Genomic DNA, 16,960 nt, shown 5'->3' with positions numbered 1-16,960 from the left:
AGGGGGAGAGAGAGAGAGATGAAAGCAGGGAGTAGATTGGAAAGGAGGTGGGTGGTGTAGGATGCTCATAACCAGGGGCCGTGACAGCTAGCTACGGAGTTGAGCTGTGGAATGATGATTTTTGGACAGGACCACGGTATGTCAAATGTACTCATCATCCCCAAATGGAGGGAATGCCAGGAGCCCGTCACGGTAGCCATTTTCACAGTTTCGATGCGCCCTCAGCGCTGGCCCCGTGATGGAACTCCGGCGAGATCCGTCTGGCAAGCAAACTGAACGGAACGAAGCGGCCGACCGTCAGATGACTGTCGCCGTGCCAGTGTTTGTGTTGACTGAATAGCTGCCACCGGAGGGGAAACATTTAGACATTGTTTTGGCTGGGAGAAGAAATGGAGAAGCACACATTAGGGCTAAAAGAGACATACACAAACTGTACATGGACACGCACACACACACACACACACAAACAAGCAGCAGTAAACAATATGCCGGATGTGCTTTTTAGGATATCTGATGGTAGTGTCTGGGCGCAGGTTTATATCCTGTGCCGTGGGCATATTGAATGAAGGCACAAATGAAGATACTGAGCTGTAATCCAAGTCACATTAACATACCAACGGATAATCCTTCAGATGATCTGAAAAGACCCAGCGCCATTCTGTTGGCTCAGTCTATTAAGGGCCCATACAGGCCTGTGTGTATTGCATGGTTAAATAGGTATGTGTGTACGGCCAAACACAGGGTTTTGGGTATCCATATGCTTCACACGTTTTCTATTATTTATTTTATTTACCCTTTATTTATTCAGGGAAGGCCATTTGAGAGCAGAGCGCTCTTTTGCGATGGCATTCAGGGTCAAAATGGAGCAATGAGACATTTTCCAGCATACGATTAAGACACAGTACAAAGAATAAAATGTATTAACAAAAATGTACTTAAACCAACTAAGTGGAATAAGATGCTCAGTTTTAGTCTGTATGTGCCTCCTGGGAATACTAACTGTACAAACACATACTGCAAAAAATGCAGTCACATATACATCTGAATGTATTCAAAGATATGATTCAGAATACATTTTTTTTTTTTTTACATAGTTGAGATTTATTAGAAATAGATTTTTAGTGGCTGAAATGTATTTTGGATATACTTGTAAATACTGTATATAGTATGTAGTCAACAGTGCATTCTGCAGTGGAAGAATAACGTGTTTCCAGTCTCCAAAACATATTTAGAATGAATGTCATGCACTTTCGGACGATTTGTGTATATTCTGAAACACAACCCTGAACAAATTCTGAGGTATACTGTATGTGAAATGTATTTTTTGCAGTAGAATATGGGGTAGGTCTCACGCATACTTGAGTGGTTGCCTCTTTCATGTCCCTGTCTCTTTTTAGTGTCTAACCACTAAAAACTAAGGGTTCCAAAACAGCTGTTAGTTAGTTTGTATCGGTTTGGCTTACATCATCTTTTGTCAACAGATCACTTTTAGGACAAGAGAGATCAGAACGTCCTGGGTTGAAATCCACAGCAAGATTGTTGTAAAGAGCATCTGAAATAAGCAGGGGTATATGAAAAACACTCACAACTTAGACTTTGTTATTTTTTAAAGCATATAGGAATCTGTCTTGAACCCTGCATCTGACCCAAAAACTGCAATATGGATTTTAGATCACACCGATATGGATTATTTTACAGTGAAAAGACAGCAAACCCATTCTGGTGCTAAATTGCACTTTACTTTTTGAAGCATACTGGAAGGCTGATGAAAAATGTTTTAGAGGGGAAAGACTGCCCATTCTGCTTTGACAAAACGAAATCCTTAAAGGCAGAAATATTTTATAATAAACAGTTGTGCTTTTATTGGCAAGGTCATCCATTCTTGAGTCACCTTTAGAAATTGAATATCAAATTGACAGACTGGAGAGATTTTTCTCATTAGTTGGACAATTAGCTTCCAGTGTATTCATTACAGAAGGACTGTCACGTCATTAATCACCTAGAACAATGTAAAAGCTATACCTGAGACTACCCATTAACAATGCACAGCAAGCTTATACCCCTACTCTCAGTTTCAGACCAAATTTCACTCTAACTAGACAAATTGCAGTAGGAGAGTTGTGGGACATTCGCCAAGAAGCATAAAACCAGTGGGAAAATAAGTTGGAGAGAGTGGTCCACACAGCCGCTCGGTGTCAGTTTGCAGATTCTGCCGTTTACATACTGTACTAGCGCTGTACCTCCCAACTCCTAACCTTCCCATCTGCACTTTTCATAACACCATCCTGCTTCCCTCTGTGGCCCTTGTCCAGTGGAGTGTGTCTTTGGCTGCTACCCCAACCCTGCTTGGGATCAAAGGAATGAGCAGGCAGCCCTGCTAGTAGCTGATTAACCTGCTGGCACACTGTACACACTGTCATTTAGCTCTTTTAGCTCCCTAGCACCTTCATCCACACTCTCAGCTGGCTGTAAACTGAACACTTGGCCTTTTTCTGAAATAAAAGCAGTCGAGAGAAAGGCAAGGAGTGAAGGTCTTTACCAGGGAAACAACCTTTTGTTTTACCAAACTACTTTGTGGCCTAGCTTTTTGGCATGGCATGGTAAGTGCCTAAGGGCGTGTTCACACCGGGCATGTTTGGAGCAATTAAATCGAACTCCAGAGCACTTGCTCCTTCAGTTCAATTCATTTGGGCAGTTGAGAACGATGCCATTCAGTCTTAGGTGGGCAGCAAATAACCACATGAGACGCCTGAAAATGCAGATCTTGGTCCTCTTCCAAGCGAACTGCAGTGCAGTTCGTTACGGGTGAGAACATAAACATAAACAAACATAAACATGAACTACAGCAAATGACCCAAAATGTGTGTTTTTATGGGTCTAAGGAGACAGATGTTGACATCTGATAGCCAGCAGTTAGAAGTGCTTGGAAAGCCTAAGGAGATGCATGCCAAAATGAAGCGAGGGCAAACCACAGCCTCCACTGGTGCTCATATTCAGCTATTTCTTCATGTGTTCTTACATGGTATGAACACCAGAGAAGCTAAATTACTGCCGACAAGTCCATTATGCTTCAAAGTTACAGGGACTGGAGTTAGAGCTGTTTGCATTTGTAAACTTTCCCATGGAATCCGACCAAAGAAAACAAACTGTAGGTGTGATTGCATCCCAAGTCAGTTGGATCCCCATGACTGTACTGTGTGCATGACGTCAAACGATGTGTCATCCGAGAAAACACTCGGTAGCAGCCAAGGTTCATGGCCAGATAAGAGAGATTTTTAGAAGTGTTCACACAATTACGAAGTCTCGTCCTTTCAATTGCACTACAAAACCATAGCGTTCTACTGCAAAACAATGCGACAGTGTCTTTGTTTTTCCAAACACCTACCCACCTGGGGAGTGAGTGACATCACTGGTGCCATTCATACTTCTACACAGGCTTCACACTCTTTTGTCATATCTCAAAGTGTTTGAGCACAGAGCTGTACATCTCAATCCTCAGTGTCAACAGACTCACAGTGCCTTTCAGAGAGAAAATGCTTTAGTGACTTTCAGAGAAAATGTTGCCGCCAGGCCCATACACAATGAGAAATCCTATCATACCAGAAGTAATATTACAAGTACATACACCAGATTATGTACATTCCTGATAGAGAAAGCCTATTATCTTTAATTTCCATATACCTGGAACCTGTTTGCCAGGGTCTCAGAAGAGGAGACTCTAGCAGCTGGGATGGTACTTTTACCCAAAAGGCCTCCCACCATGGCAGTAATGATCTCATTTGTATGCATTGTCCTCTTCAAATCTGTGTCACCGTGCGACTTCCCTCCCAATAGGTTTGCAGTACTTCAAATTGCCACTCTCCCCACCCCCCATGCAAACCTGCTACACAGCTCTTTCCTTCCAAATAGCTACTAAACCAAATGATTCCTTGGCCCTTGAAACGTAAAAGCAGGTGGTGTCCAGTGGGAAAATTAGTGCACATAAATTACCTCCGACTTGCCTCAGAGAAAGGCAGCTAATGCACGTCCACCTTTTTAGCCACTTGATATCCCTCCCCTTGTGTTTATTATGTGATATGATTAAAGAATTATGGTGTTTATCATGTAGATTGAGATGTGTTTTCTTTATGAATGTTTTTTCCTACTAATAACTTATTCTTGCAGGTTTTATATGCAATTTGTGTCTTTTATGTGACTGCTATGGATGTGTATTGTGCTTTGTATCCATGGATATTTCTTATATATTGGTGTGGAGTGTGCCATATAAATATAAAGTTTAAACCTACAACTAAAGCTACTTGAAAAAACATTCTAACACTTTTATAAATATTTCTAAACGAAGATAAAACACATTATAAACGACTGTCTAAATGTGAGTGATGTCTGTTGCAGTTGCCAACTGTTTCAAGCTGTTTATTAAACTTTCAAACTTTAAAGGCAACAGCGACATTGAGCGCTATCAAATGGCAAATAAGAAAATCCCGTTCAAATATACCCGGCCAGTAGAAGATTGGCTTCAGGAGAAAGGTAAATCTTTACCGGACTTCTAGAATGTTTATCATTATTTTATTTTTTTTCCTGTCATGTCATCGGCTTGTTCCCTCCAACCTCTGAGAATGAATAACCATCCCTTAAACCCTATAAAAAAACAAGTAAACCAAAGCGCTGTATTATTTTTTTGTGTTTGTTTATTCCTTTTTTTTCTTTAGTTCCCATTCCCTTTTTGTCATCATCATCTTTTAAATTTTGTTGAATCATTGATGGTGTCCAGTTAAAGGGACTGGGAAGAGATTTGTACTATTTTATAAGCAGTGCAACGATAAGACTTTAAGTATTAATTACTCTTAATCTGTTGTACCAAATTTACTTGGGGAAAGCATTCCTCATGCTGTAACAGTGGGCCCATTGTTCTAAAGGGAGAATTAGCTCCCTCAGCTTAAATCCTCTGCAGTGTTTGAGAACAAACTAATCAGTGGGCATATTTGTCTGAAAACTTTCCAAACAGCAGGTGCTTTTCCCTGCTGTAATTTATCTGATTGTAGTTATACACATCACACACTATAAAATCCTCACTTGTTTGGTGATGGAGAGCTAATTGGAGCCTTTTTGCCGGCAAAGTGTCGCAGTGAGCCTGCCAAGGTGCATTCTGCCCTGAAATAGTTGTGAATTCCAATCAACGCACTGCGCTTATCAAGTCACTACCTCGTTTCTGGTTATTACATTTGTGGGGATTGGATGTAACAGAGAATTCTGCTCCCCTTTTTTGTTCAGTATTAAATTTTCCTGGTTAACATAATATCATTATAAACTGCATTTAAAGGTCATTGCACATAAACGTCTTAACCTGATTATAAAGTCCCTTTAACAATCGCTAAAACACAAACAGGTCTGAAAAATCCCATTATTGCTGCATGCATGACTCTACACATGATGTTTCATTTTCTCTTTTGTGATATGAAAGTCCTCTCCCTGTCATTCCATGCCATGTTATTTGTGCATTCTCATTTCATAACTAATGCATGAGCAATGTGTTTTGACTATGATATTTAGGTTTCTTCTAATGAAAACTATGATGGCATGTAGCGAGTGTGTATTGCTTATACTTTATCATAATATGCCAAGGACTGTATACATATTTATTAATCATTTCACTGCATGAGTCCACTGTTTTTGTCCAGAGAATATTAAGAGGGCAAAGTGCCTCTTGGAACATGTTCAAGCTATTTTTTTTTTCAAAGGCATTTTCCAGACCTGCATGTGTACGTTCCCTTATGACAATGCTAGCTGTATAGTGTGCACTTCTTTTCCACTGGAGTTTTCTGCATTAGCGCCAGTGGAGCTTTTTTCTTGAATCTCAAAGAGAAAAAGCCTTCATAGGTTACGCTGCATACTGTATAGCTGCAGTCATTTAAAATGCACAGAGGTGGGATAGTTTTGCATGTTGGAGAACTAGTTAGCTAGTTTTATTATAGGTAATTTCTTAGAGAGGAGGTAAAGCATGTTGAGTCACCATTACAGTTTTAGCCATTGAAATTACTCCATCCGTACTCATTATATCAAGCATGTGTCTATGAATAGAGTTGAACAGCAGGCAATTATATGAAGTGTTATCAGACAGGAGCAGTCATTGTAGAAGCCCCTCATCCCTGCATCTCTCCTGCATTAGTGATTCCTCTTTGGTGTGGAGCGACGTTGCAGCAGCAGAGCATGTAAAAAGTGAAGCTGTCATGATGACTATATCTTTATGTCACAGTAGATAACCTCTGCACCCCCCATCCGTGGACACATTAACACTTCCCTCCTCCTTTCCTCTCCCTTCTCCCCCCTTTCCTCACCGCACCAGGCCGGCAGCTGACCATCTTCAACACCCAGGCCACTATCTCCATCGGGGGAAACGACCGGAAGCGACCCTACCAGGGCCAGCTCTCCGGCCTCTACTACAACGGCCTCAAAGTTCTCAACATGGCCGCCGAGGGCCACGCTAACATCAAGGTGAACGGCAGCGTGCGGCTGGTGGGCGACGTGCCGGCCAGCAGGGGCGCGGCACGCACCACCACCTCGGTGCCGCCGGAGATGTCCACCACCTTCATCGAGACGACGACCACGCTCTCCACCACGACCACCCGCAAGCAGCGCTCACCGCCCACTATCCAGGTAAGGTGGAGGATTGATGGGGGAAGGGGAAGGGAGGGGGAGATGGAGGGGAAGTGTGTTTGGAGTGTGCATGTGTGTGTTTGTGTATGTATGTGTGTGTGTGGCGAGTGGGAGGGGAGGGTGTACACTACCAGTCAAAAGTTTGAAGACACCTGATTGAATGTACTATGTTTTTCATTATCTTAAAGCCATTTTGATCTAAAGGCTTATGCTTAAATGCTTGAAAATAGTTTTTTAGACAAATATAAATAGTGAAGTTGATGCCTATGTATGAGTTTCTTTCCAAAGCCTTTGCAAAGGGCGGCAACTTTAAAGAATCTAAAATATAAGATAGTTTTTATTTGTTTAACACATTTTTGGTCACTGCATAATTCCATAATTCTGTGTCCAAACCTTTGACTGGTAGTGTTTGTCGTTAGGCTAAATGTTTTTTTGCGAACTCTAGATGATCCGATTTGGAAAAAGTGTAATGTCCACAGAAATCCAGGAGTCCTCTGTTCCTCCTCCAGTATTTTATGTGTTTTTCTCCATGTCGGTTATTGATGCGGACGCTTCCTCATAGTAACTGAGACTTTGTGAAGGGGTGGATTTTAGTTGGACTGCTTTTTTCTCTGCTTGGCCAGTCAGGGTTAGGATACTGTACTTCTCATTCATATAGAGGATTGAAGTGCTACTTCTCACCAAGTTGTGCAAAGCTGGCCTTGCCACCTCTCCATTTTTCCCTCTCGCTCTCTCTGTCCATCTCTATCTCTTACTCACCCACTCCAGCCTAACAGAGGCTTTTTGTGACTTTTGTGTCCAGTGACTCCAAGCCAATGAATGTCAACAGTGTGCCAAGAAAGTAATCACGTCGAGCAGTCCTTTGACACCCGGAGGACAAATTGAACCATTCGCTGTTCATATTAAAGCAATAACTCTCCCTCAGGGGTGAGGCGGGGGGTGGAGGGGGGGTGGGCGACAGACAGGGACCACTGTTAGCGGCCTCTTCACCTCAAAAACAGATTGTCTGCTGCACAGTAATGATGGCCTCTCGTGCCAACGCCGGCCCTTGTACGTCTGCATGACTGCAGGTATGGTGAGGGGAAAATCAGCGCTGTTTACTGCCTCTGTAGACAGCTACTAAATATCTCACAACTTGGAAAGAACTGACATGCAAAGCTCCAATGTCAAGCCATCATATGTGGGGCTTGAATGTCCAGACAGTAAGGTAGTCCTTACCCCTCCTGTCTATGTGTGGCATCAATAGTCTGCAATGATGATGACTGAGCCGAGATTCATTACACTACTGTCTCCGGCACCATCAACAAGGTCACATCAGATAAGAAAAAAACATGTGCAATCACTGAGAAAATGGCGTTTTGTGTCACAGGCTATTAATATCAAAGGAAGTCAATAAAGTTCTGTGTGGTATGAAAGAGCTTTTATATGAGGCACTCTCCTTTTCAAGGTGAAATGATGAAGTGATACCTCTTTTGTCAATATCCAGGATGCGGCTGTTAGCCCGATGATGCACTTTGGTAACTTAACAATAACAATTTTGTTTCCCCCCCCCCCACTAACTTTTCACTTCACTTTCGTACGCCTTCCGAGAGTGCGCCTTGTTTTGAAGTTCATTCTTCCTCCCGCAAGTTCCCATGGCAGCGTCTGCTTTGATTCACACCGCGGTGTCACTGAATTTCATTTGCCGAGGCCTTTAGGTTTACAGTTCCCCAGCTGGCTGTCAAACACTGTGGCGTGAGAGGTAAGGAGAGGACCTGTACCGGTTTGGCAGATTTCTCCGCCCCTCAGGGAAGTGTAGGGAAGTTAAGGGAGTTGAGCTATCATTAGTGATGTACTGCAGTGCTGAAGGAGCTCGGCATCTGACACAGTGTTGTGTTCGAGTGTGCGTGTGTGTAGTTGTCGTGTGTAGCGGCGATCGGTGTGTGCGTCTCTGTGTCTGTGTGCACGCGCAGTGCTAAGGTGTGTGTGTTTTAGTAACCTTTTGCACATCTATTTTGGTCCGCTTCTCCAACGCTGGCTGTTTCTTCAGGCTTTCTGAGGTGAGATGTGTTGAATCCCATGACATCTCAGGATCAACGGAATGAGATCAAGACAGAGGTGGGAGGTAGAGAGAACCAATCTCACGCTTAATTAATGATAGCTCCGCTGGGACGTACAAACATCACAGACACATTTTTCTCTCTTTCCCTCTCTGTCCTCTCTCTCTCTCTCTCTCTCTCATTCTCTCTCTGCCACTGTTTCTTGGTCACTCTCTCTTTCTCTTTCTTCATCGCTCGCTCACTCACTCACACTGGGCAGGTAGCAGAGGGGTTATATGTGACACAGGGGCATGGAGGGCCAGGGCAAGAGGAACATTGTGAGGTTTTGAAGATTTCTTTTCATTTGAACTCAAAGGCTTTGCCAGGCCACTCATTCAAACCAGTTGGGGGTGAATCAGTGTGTCACACAGTATTGTACACCTTTTGAAACACATAGTTCAGTCAGTTTCATGGTTTAAAAAGTTCAGATATAAGCAGGGGTGGAAAGAGTACTAAAACATCCTAGAGAGAAGTACTGTTACCTTGCTGAAATTTTACTGAAGTAGAAGAAAAAAGCTACCGGCGTAAAAATCTACTTAAGTAAAAGCAAAAAGTAGCTCATTTAAAATGTACTCAGAGTAAAAGTGACTGAGCTACTTTTTAGAAAAGAAAATTACAAAATAAAATGAACAAACAAAGGAAGGCCAGATTAATCTTCTGTTCTTTGCTGACTGACCGTTCACTGTGAAGGCTCCACAATGAGTTTCTAATGCTTATGGAGCGTCTACAAAATTTGTACTCTGTAATGGATGTCATTAAAAATGTAGCTAAGTACTACAATACTTCAGGAAAAACGTACTTAAGTAAAAGTAAAATTATTGACTTAAAATATTCAAAAAAAGTGAAATATTAGAATATTTAATATGTAAACAAACAAATTTAAACATTATTGTTAGAGGAACAGGTTTGTACGGAAAAAATCATAGGACCCTGCATTACTAGCTCAGAGATAGCATTAGTATTAGTATTATACTTTGTGTACAGAGAGGTTTTCAGCTGGCAAAGTCACAGAATGTTATGTAATCCACTTTTCTATAAATTGGAGTCTGATGCAGCCTGAGACTCACAGCATGAGTCAAAATCCACTGCAGCGGGGATATTAAAGAATGTGTGCCAGTTAAAATCAGTATCTTCAAGCGTCATACATGCCATGAGACCTGGCGTTAGATATGTCACTTAGCTGACTACATCTGCAGGGTAACTGCAGAGGAGATCACGCCCACAGCCGAACTCCTGTCTTGCTCTCAAAGCCTGCACATCTTCTCCTGTGTGAAGATTCATGCCCTAGTGATCATTCTGTGTTTCATCCGTTTAGCGCTCTGAACATTTCTTTGATCATATGCCTCGCAGTGGGATGACTAATGTGAACCATGTTAGCTTCCTGACGTCTTCCCTTATACACACCCTACACACACATACACACACACACACACTGTACGCACTAATATGTGCATGCATGCACACGAAGTTACGTACATTATGGAAGGATAATGTGACTCATTGCGTTATCATATGTTAACATCCAGGATTTGCACCGTAGATTTCACTGTGTGGTTAATCATGTAGAAATTAAAGTGGGAGGTTCACCATGAATGGATCTTAATCTACCCTCTGCCCCCCTTCAAAAAGGCCCGTTGCCTTTCAGTGTGCTATCATTATAAGTATTAATTGGTTCTTTATTGGCCTGGCAGGTTATGTAAATGAGTAATAGAAAGGTTAAAATATGAGCAAGAATAATAAATAAGTGAGTAAATAGTCTCCGGTTAAAAATCTGTTTACTTCAAGCAGTGTTTTGGGCTCATATGGACCCCCACCTGTTTTTATTCAGCATTTTGTTCAACTCTCAACAAGAATCAACAGTATGACATTGATTCTGTCGGTTGTCTGAGCTGCAGTGTTCTTAAAAGTCACTGGCTTGTGTTGAAATTTAAATGGCTTTGACAAATATCAGTGGAGTTTATGCAACATGCTAAAATATCCACTAGTAGCTGGCAGCAGTGAAAACCCCAAGCAAAGAGGAGGGAAGACGGGAGTAAGCGTGTGTGTGTGGATTGATGTTCCATCAAAAGAGAAATCCACCCTAAAGGAGAATTGACTGATATTCACTAAGATAGACAGTTACAACTACTGTATATCTGTGATCATTAACAAGTTACCTTCTACAGCTGCTCCAGTGAATATGACTATGTTCATTTTTACAAATTTAGACCTAACTGTCCAAGATAATAGAAATAACATCTGAATTCTATTTTAGGGTGCGTGAGGATTTCGCTCGCAGCCCCAGAGGCTTATCCCCCAGCCGTGCCGCTAGATACCTAGATTGAGCATCTTTGAGTCGGAGTGCTGATTTAGCATCATGTATCAAGTCCCTCCTGGCAAATTCATTCATGATGACGTAAAACCCAAGCCGGTACAATCCTGTTGATTAGCATTTCAGAAGAAGGTGATGGAAATTTCAGTCTATTCTGGTACAGTATGAGCTTGTCCTTGCCGCATGACAATGGTACACTCAAAAACTGTGGACACTTAGTGGGTGTGAAATGGGTGTAGCGGATGGTAAAGTGCCTATTTCTAGATACATTCTTGATTGAATGAACTTAGATGTTGATGTTTCATGAACAGACATCAATCAAACAGACACCTGCCATATTATTTGCTAACATTCACTCCAAACGCCTGAAATTTGCATAGACTTGAGCTCTAATTTGGTGCCGCTGCTATGTTTGGAATTTTTCGGCGCTCTCTCCCCACGATCCTTGACAAAATTTCTATGCTTGCTGTCATTCAAATGAATAGGGAGCCTCACCATGCCTTGCCTGTAAACTTCACTGTTGAATGGACATTCATCGTTAGAGCCGTTATTTATTAGTATTGTCTAGGTTTGGCTCTGGCTCTGGTGTTTGGTTAGAGAGAGCCGCTTTATGCCTCTGAATTGTGCATGTGTGCTCGTTGTGTGAATCCTAATTTATATTAAATTCTCTCTGTTCATTAAGGGGTATTTGTGTCCATCATTCTCATCTTAACGAATGGGCGTAACCCTTCTGTAAGCTATCGACTAGCTATCACATCAAAACAGAACTGTTTGCTGAAGCAGCTAGCTTGTTAGTTGGCTACCTAAGCTGGTCAGCAGGATTCTGGTTGAACTAAAGAATGGATTTTATGCTTGTGAGTTTGATGCGTGTAGTTATTCGGGGAATACTCATTTATGCAAGGCTCTCTATCATGGGAGATCAACGTCTCTCGTTCTCAATTAACTCACGCTGCTGGCCTGAGATGTTTGGGAGCAATTAGGATGGGAGGCTGCAATCTAGAATACCGTGGGGGGAAATGGCTGAGGGAGAGACACTGAAAGTGATTTGCATGGTTGCCGTGTTAAAGAAATTGCTTGCGTCCATCATCTTCAACTGGCCTGGTGCTCAGGAGACGGGAAAATGAGAGGTAAATTGTTTGCAGTTTAATTGGCCTTTTTTCTGCCGAGAAGCCGGATATAATGAATATGGATGCACATGGATACACATTCCATGATGACAACATTACATTGAATAAACATGGATTGTTTGGTGCAATATGATTCCTGTATTTTCTGATAACCTCCTTAGTACACAGATTATTTTTCAGCCATTTCAGCTTTACTAGGTAGTATACAGTGGAGAGTTGGGAGGCAGAGAGAGGACTTTACTTTTTTTCTCACTGTTTACTCACTGTTTTCCTGTGCGCACTTGTGTTAGACTATCTATCTAAAGTACATCGGGGATATTGCTTAAGGCCGAGGGAGACATGATAATCACTGATTTATTCTCTCTCTTAAGAGGTAGTGAGGATGGCAACGCGCCACATGCTGTGTGTCTCCAAGTGGTTGTCTGGTTGCCGATGTTTGATGAGTGTGTTTGTGTGCACAGGTGTGTGTGTGTGTGTGTGCGTGTGTGCGCATGAGTGTGTGTAGGCGGATGCGCTCCACTTCTCCTGCTGTCAATTGTCTTTTCTGTTCAGTTAGTTAGTCTCTGTGATCAGCTTCCCACACTACTGTCCCTCAGACCTGCCAGTAATTGTGTAAAGGTCAAATTGCTAGGCAGGTACGCCTTGGAATGTCTGCGTCTTAGCGCTCTTTCTCTCTCTCTTCTCTCTCTCTCTATCTCTATGTCTCTCTTTCTCTCTCAAGTTATGCCTTGGAATTTCTGTCTTAGCGCTCTTTCTCTCTCTCTCTCTTTCTCTCTCTCTCTCTCTCTCTCTCTCTCTCTCTCTCTCTCTTTCTCTCTCAAGGTACGCCTTGGAATTTCTGTCTTAGCGCTCTCTCTCTCTCTCTCCCTCTCTCTCTCTCCCTCTCCGTCTCTCTCTCTCTCCCTGGTGGCACTGGTAGGCACCATGGCAGTGTGCTCCCAGTGAATTCTGGGAGATGAATGCTGGAGGTCCGCTAGTTGCTCGGTGGTTCCAATTAGGAGACAGCAGACTGATGGAGACCCTGCTGGTGTGTGTGGCTCATTACTGGACTGGACACACACACACACACACACAGACACACACACACACACACACAAAGTTATAACCTCTATTTCACATACATGTATACACGTGTAGCCAAATTAGGCTGCTGAAACTTGCACATGCACGCACACACACACACAGACACACACACACACACACACAAGAATCAGTCAGCAGTGTTGTAAGGCACATACACTCACATTGTCACAACAGAACAGAAGAACCCATACAGACAATATCAGAGCAAAGTGAACAGTTCCCCCTACCATCAACATGACAATCTCATTCCAAGTCTGTCACAGATTGTCTCTCTGCCCTGTCGCCGGAGTGTGTATGCAACATTCGGTTGTGATGTTCTTTATGAATTTTTCATGTCGCTTGGCGTTGTCAGCGCCAGAGAATCTGTCCATGGAGCTGGTTCCATTAGTCTGCTCTGTGTGTACGCGTGTGTGCATGTTTGCATATCTGCGTCTGTACAGGTGTGTCATGTGTATCTGTACGTGTGTGTGTGTGTGTGTGTGTGCATGCGTGTGCACGTGCACGTGCACAGGGTAGTTTGTCTCTCAGTGTGTGGGAACCAGCAGCTAGCTCCAGGGGTTTTGAACCACGGGGGTTGTTGTAATGGATGTCCCCCATGCCTCACAACACAGCTTATAGATCCTCCGGGAATGCGTGTGTGTGTGTGTGTGTGTGTGTGTGTGTGTGTCTGTGTGTGTCTGTGTGTGTCTGTGTGTGTGCGTAAACCTGCTGTCTTGTCAGCCGCCACTGTCACGGCAGGACGTTCACACACCAAGGGGCAAGCAAACAACACACATCAGTTACACACATACACCACAAACTCTCTAACTCTCACACACGCGCTTACACGTACACACACACACACACACACACACACACAGAGAGAGCGGTTTGTTTCTGAGCTGACCGGCAGGACATCAGCAGATGCTGTGGGTGGTATACTGGCTCACCTCATGCTGTGCTGCCTCCAGAGATGGCTGACTGGTTATAGCGCGGTACACTTGTCCAACTAAAAACTCAACACAAACACACAACTGAAACAACAGAAGTGTTACTACCAGCCCAGTGCCTCTCTCTGTAACTGCTGATAGTGTTGGACCAAAGAAATCCTTTCCACTGGCCCAATCCCAACTAATACAAATACAATTAACTTTAAAGGACTTATCTTGGACCTATTGGACCTATCTCCTGACATATCTTAGAGATTATATGGATAATTGTGGACTAAAGACATCTCAAACGAGTGTTTTTTTAGTTTTTATGTCTCAAAACCAAATTCTTCTATTACCACATGATACTGATGCCATCGATCCAAAGCAAGTAGACTTACATGGACTAGCAAAGTGGAACACTCTGATATATTAAATCCTGTGCCAGGCCATTTGAAAAAGTTGTGAGTCTGCTCTAAAATCCCACACTGTGGGTGCTGTTTAATTAACTTTTTTTCCACCAGAACAGTTCTGGGGACAAAACTATTACACAAGTTAAACTTCTCTTTTCCCTGCCGTTTTTTTTAAACGCTTTGGAAGTCACTCTAATTCCTCAAAACTGAATCAGATATTTGTTTTAGCATTTTAAGTAAACCCATCATGGTCTTTTAAATAATGACCATACAAGCTATAAAGGATCATGTTAATTGTTTTTTCTTGTTTTAGCTTGCTCCCGTTCATTTGTTATTTTCAATGCTGCCTTAATGTACCTCCCCAGCTGGGTAAAGCTCTCCAAGCTGTGTATGTGATAATAAATGGTAAATTAGGGCGTGTTAGAGGCTAGAGTTACAGCAGCGCTCGCAGAGCTGGTGACTTACAGCGCTAATGGGAGTAATGAATCTCTGTTCTGTGCTGTACTGTGAATATATTTATATCATCAGAAAAGCCAGCATCATGCAGCTAGCCTCTGATGTGTGCTTATGTTTGTCTTTGTGTGTGTATGTGAGAGAGAGAGCGAGAGAGAGAGACTACATTTTTATGGATATTCACAGAACCATGCATGCAATATGTGTGCATGAAATGCAGCGTGTCTAAGGGTGTCAATAGGATGAAATTTAATATGCACTATGTAGCCTTTGATGTTACACAGTAATAATGAAGAGTTTCATTGCTTACCCCAGCTGTTAGCATGTAGCCCCAAATGGGGGCTAGTAATGATTCTCCTTGTTGCCCATAGAGAATTGGTGGAAACGACAGTGAAACCTGTTGCATTCAATACCAATAAGTGAATGATAATTGTATGTGTCCGTGTGTGTCTGTGTGCGTGCATGGGGGGCATCCAAATGTGTGTGTGTACATGTGCTCATGATGTGAAAGGACTCTGGAGTACATTTTAAGTAATTTCTCTATTGGTTAGTGATTGCGTTTCAACTCTCATCTTCTAAAAAGAGACTAAATCGAATGCTTAATTTGGTTTGTGCTCATTAGGAACTGAACCCAAAGGGGACCCCTGGCTAATTTGGGAGACGTAAAGCTGCCAGCATCAGCCATTACATAACGCCCACATCGATTTGGTATTACTGCCTTGAAGTCATAATAGTCTTTGACTGCGAGAAACTTAGCAATATAGAAATGGATTGAAAAGGGAGATCAAAACACGCTCCACAAGGACAAAGTGCGGGATCCAATTTCAGCTATTTTTTTTTTTAACCTTCACTCATTCCGAACAGAAAGCCTATAACCTTTCAGATTGAACATATTGCCTTACTTATTGATTGCACTGCTGCATTTAGAACTACACTTATCTGCTCTGGGATCAGTTATTAAGTTATTAACCTCATTAGCCTTATTTAGTGTTTTGTGTGTGATGTAGCAGAAGCCTAGTGTACTGGCCAAGTCTGTATGGGTGTTTACTAGGCCTCTGGTCTCCCAGCAGGAATACTATTGCTGTGTTCTTGGTAAGAAACCCCCACCTCCAGTGCCTGAAAATACTGCCAGTGTAGCACGACCCTTCGTGAAACTGAAGTAAAACCCTTTCCATTCCCGTCTGGCTGACTGTCCCCCCTCCCCTCTTCCCCCATGCTCTCATCTTCTCTCAAACTCTTCTTTGGTCATGGCTCTCCATGCAGCTCCTCACCGCATCCACATGAATTCCTCACTTCCTCCTTTGAAGGGGAGAACCACAAACGGAAACATAAAACCGACCTCTCCACACTCAGACCTGTAATTGGCGCTCCAATTTTACCCGAGGATGGTATGGACAGGTATAGAGAGGAGAGTTTTCTCTCCATCTCGCCTTCTCTCACCCTCACATGTTCCTCTCTCAACCCGTCTCTCACCTCCTCTCTCACCCAATCTTTCAGTCATTTTGTGTGTGTACATGTGTGTGTGTGTGTGTGTGTGTTTGTGTGCACGCATGCACGTGTGTGTGTTAGTGTGTTTGTCACTGGGCTTCCCTGATGACCTTGTACACTGCGGCAGGGGGGTGATTAAGGATCAGGGCCAAAGACCATTTCCTTTTCCATGGGAAGATGAATGACCCTGTTTGAAAGTGGCTGCCTATGGCCTCAGGGCAATTAGAGTTTGCTGTGAGCCAGCAACCCTTACTGCTCTGTGTACAAAGGCAGGTCCTTGAGAGAGAAGAAATACTCGGCATATAACCCGTTCCGCCAAAACCACCACACCTGGGTGACGGTGAACAAATTAAATGCCTTCTCGCTCCTTTTTTTCTTCCCAGCTGTTTTCCGTTCTCTCTTCGCCGCTTTCTCCGTCTCTCCCTCTCTCTCTCTTTCCATCTTT

General features: G+C 42.9%; 1 protein-coding gene across 1 annotated transcript in view; it reads left to right on the top strand.

Annotated features, from left to right (window-relative positions):
* The window catches only part of LOC139654065 (neurexin-3b-like), a 263,211-nt gene that overhangs the window by 228,952 nt on the left and 17,299 nt on the right, over positions 1 to 16,960 (top strand). Inside the window, 2 exon segments of the mRNA XM_071531088.1 lie at positions 4,438 to 4,527; positions 6,344 to 6,654. Coding sequence (XP_071387189.1) covers positions 4,438 to 4,527; positions 6,344 to 6,654 — 401 coding nt within the window.

The sequence above is a fragment of the Centroberyx affinis genome, unplaced genomic scaffold, assembly GCF_046629955.1.
Source record: "Centroberyx affinis isolate AG114_WGS23_722 - 3 ecotype Tasmania unplaced genomic scaffold, CSIRO-AGI_Caff_v1 ptg002030l_1, whole genome shotgun sequence".
Taxonomy (NCBI): Eukaryota; Metazoa; Chordata; class Actinopteri; order Beryciformes; family Berycidae; genus Centroberyx; species Centroberyx affinis.
Note: the sequence above shows the minus strand (reverse complement) of the source record. Positions and strands in the feature narration are given on the sequence as shown.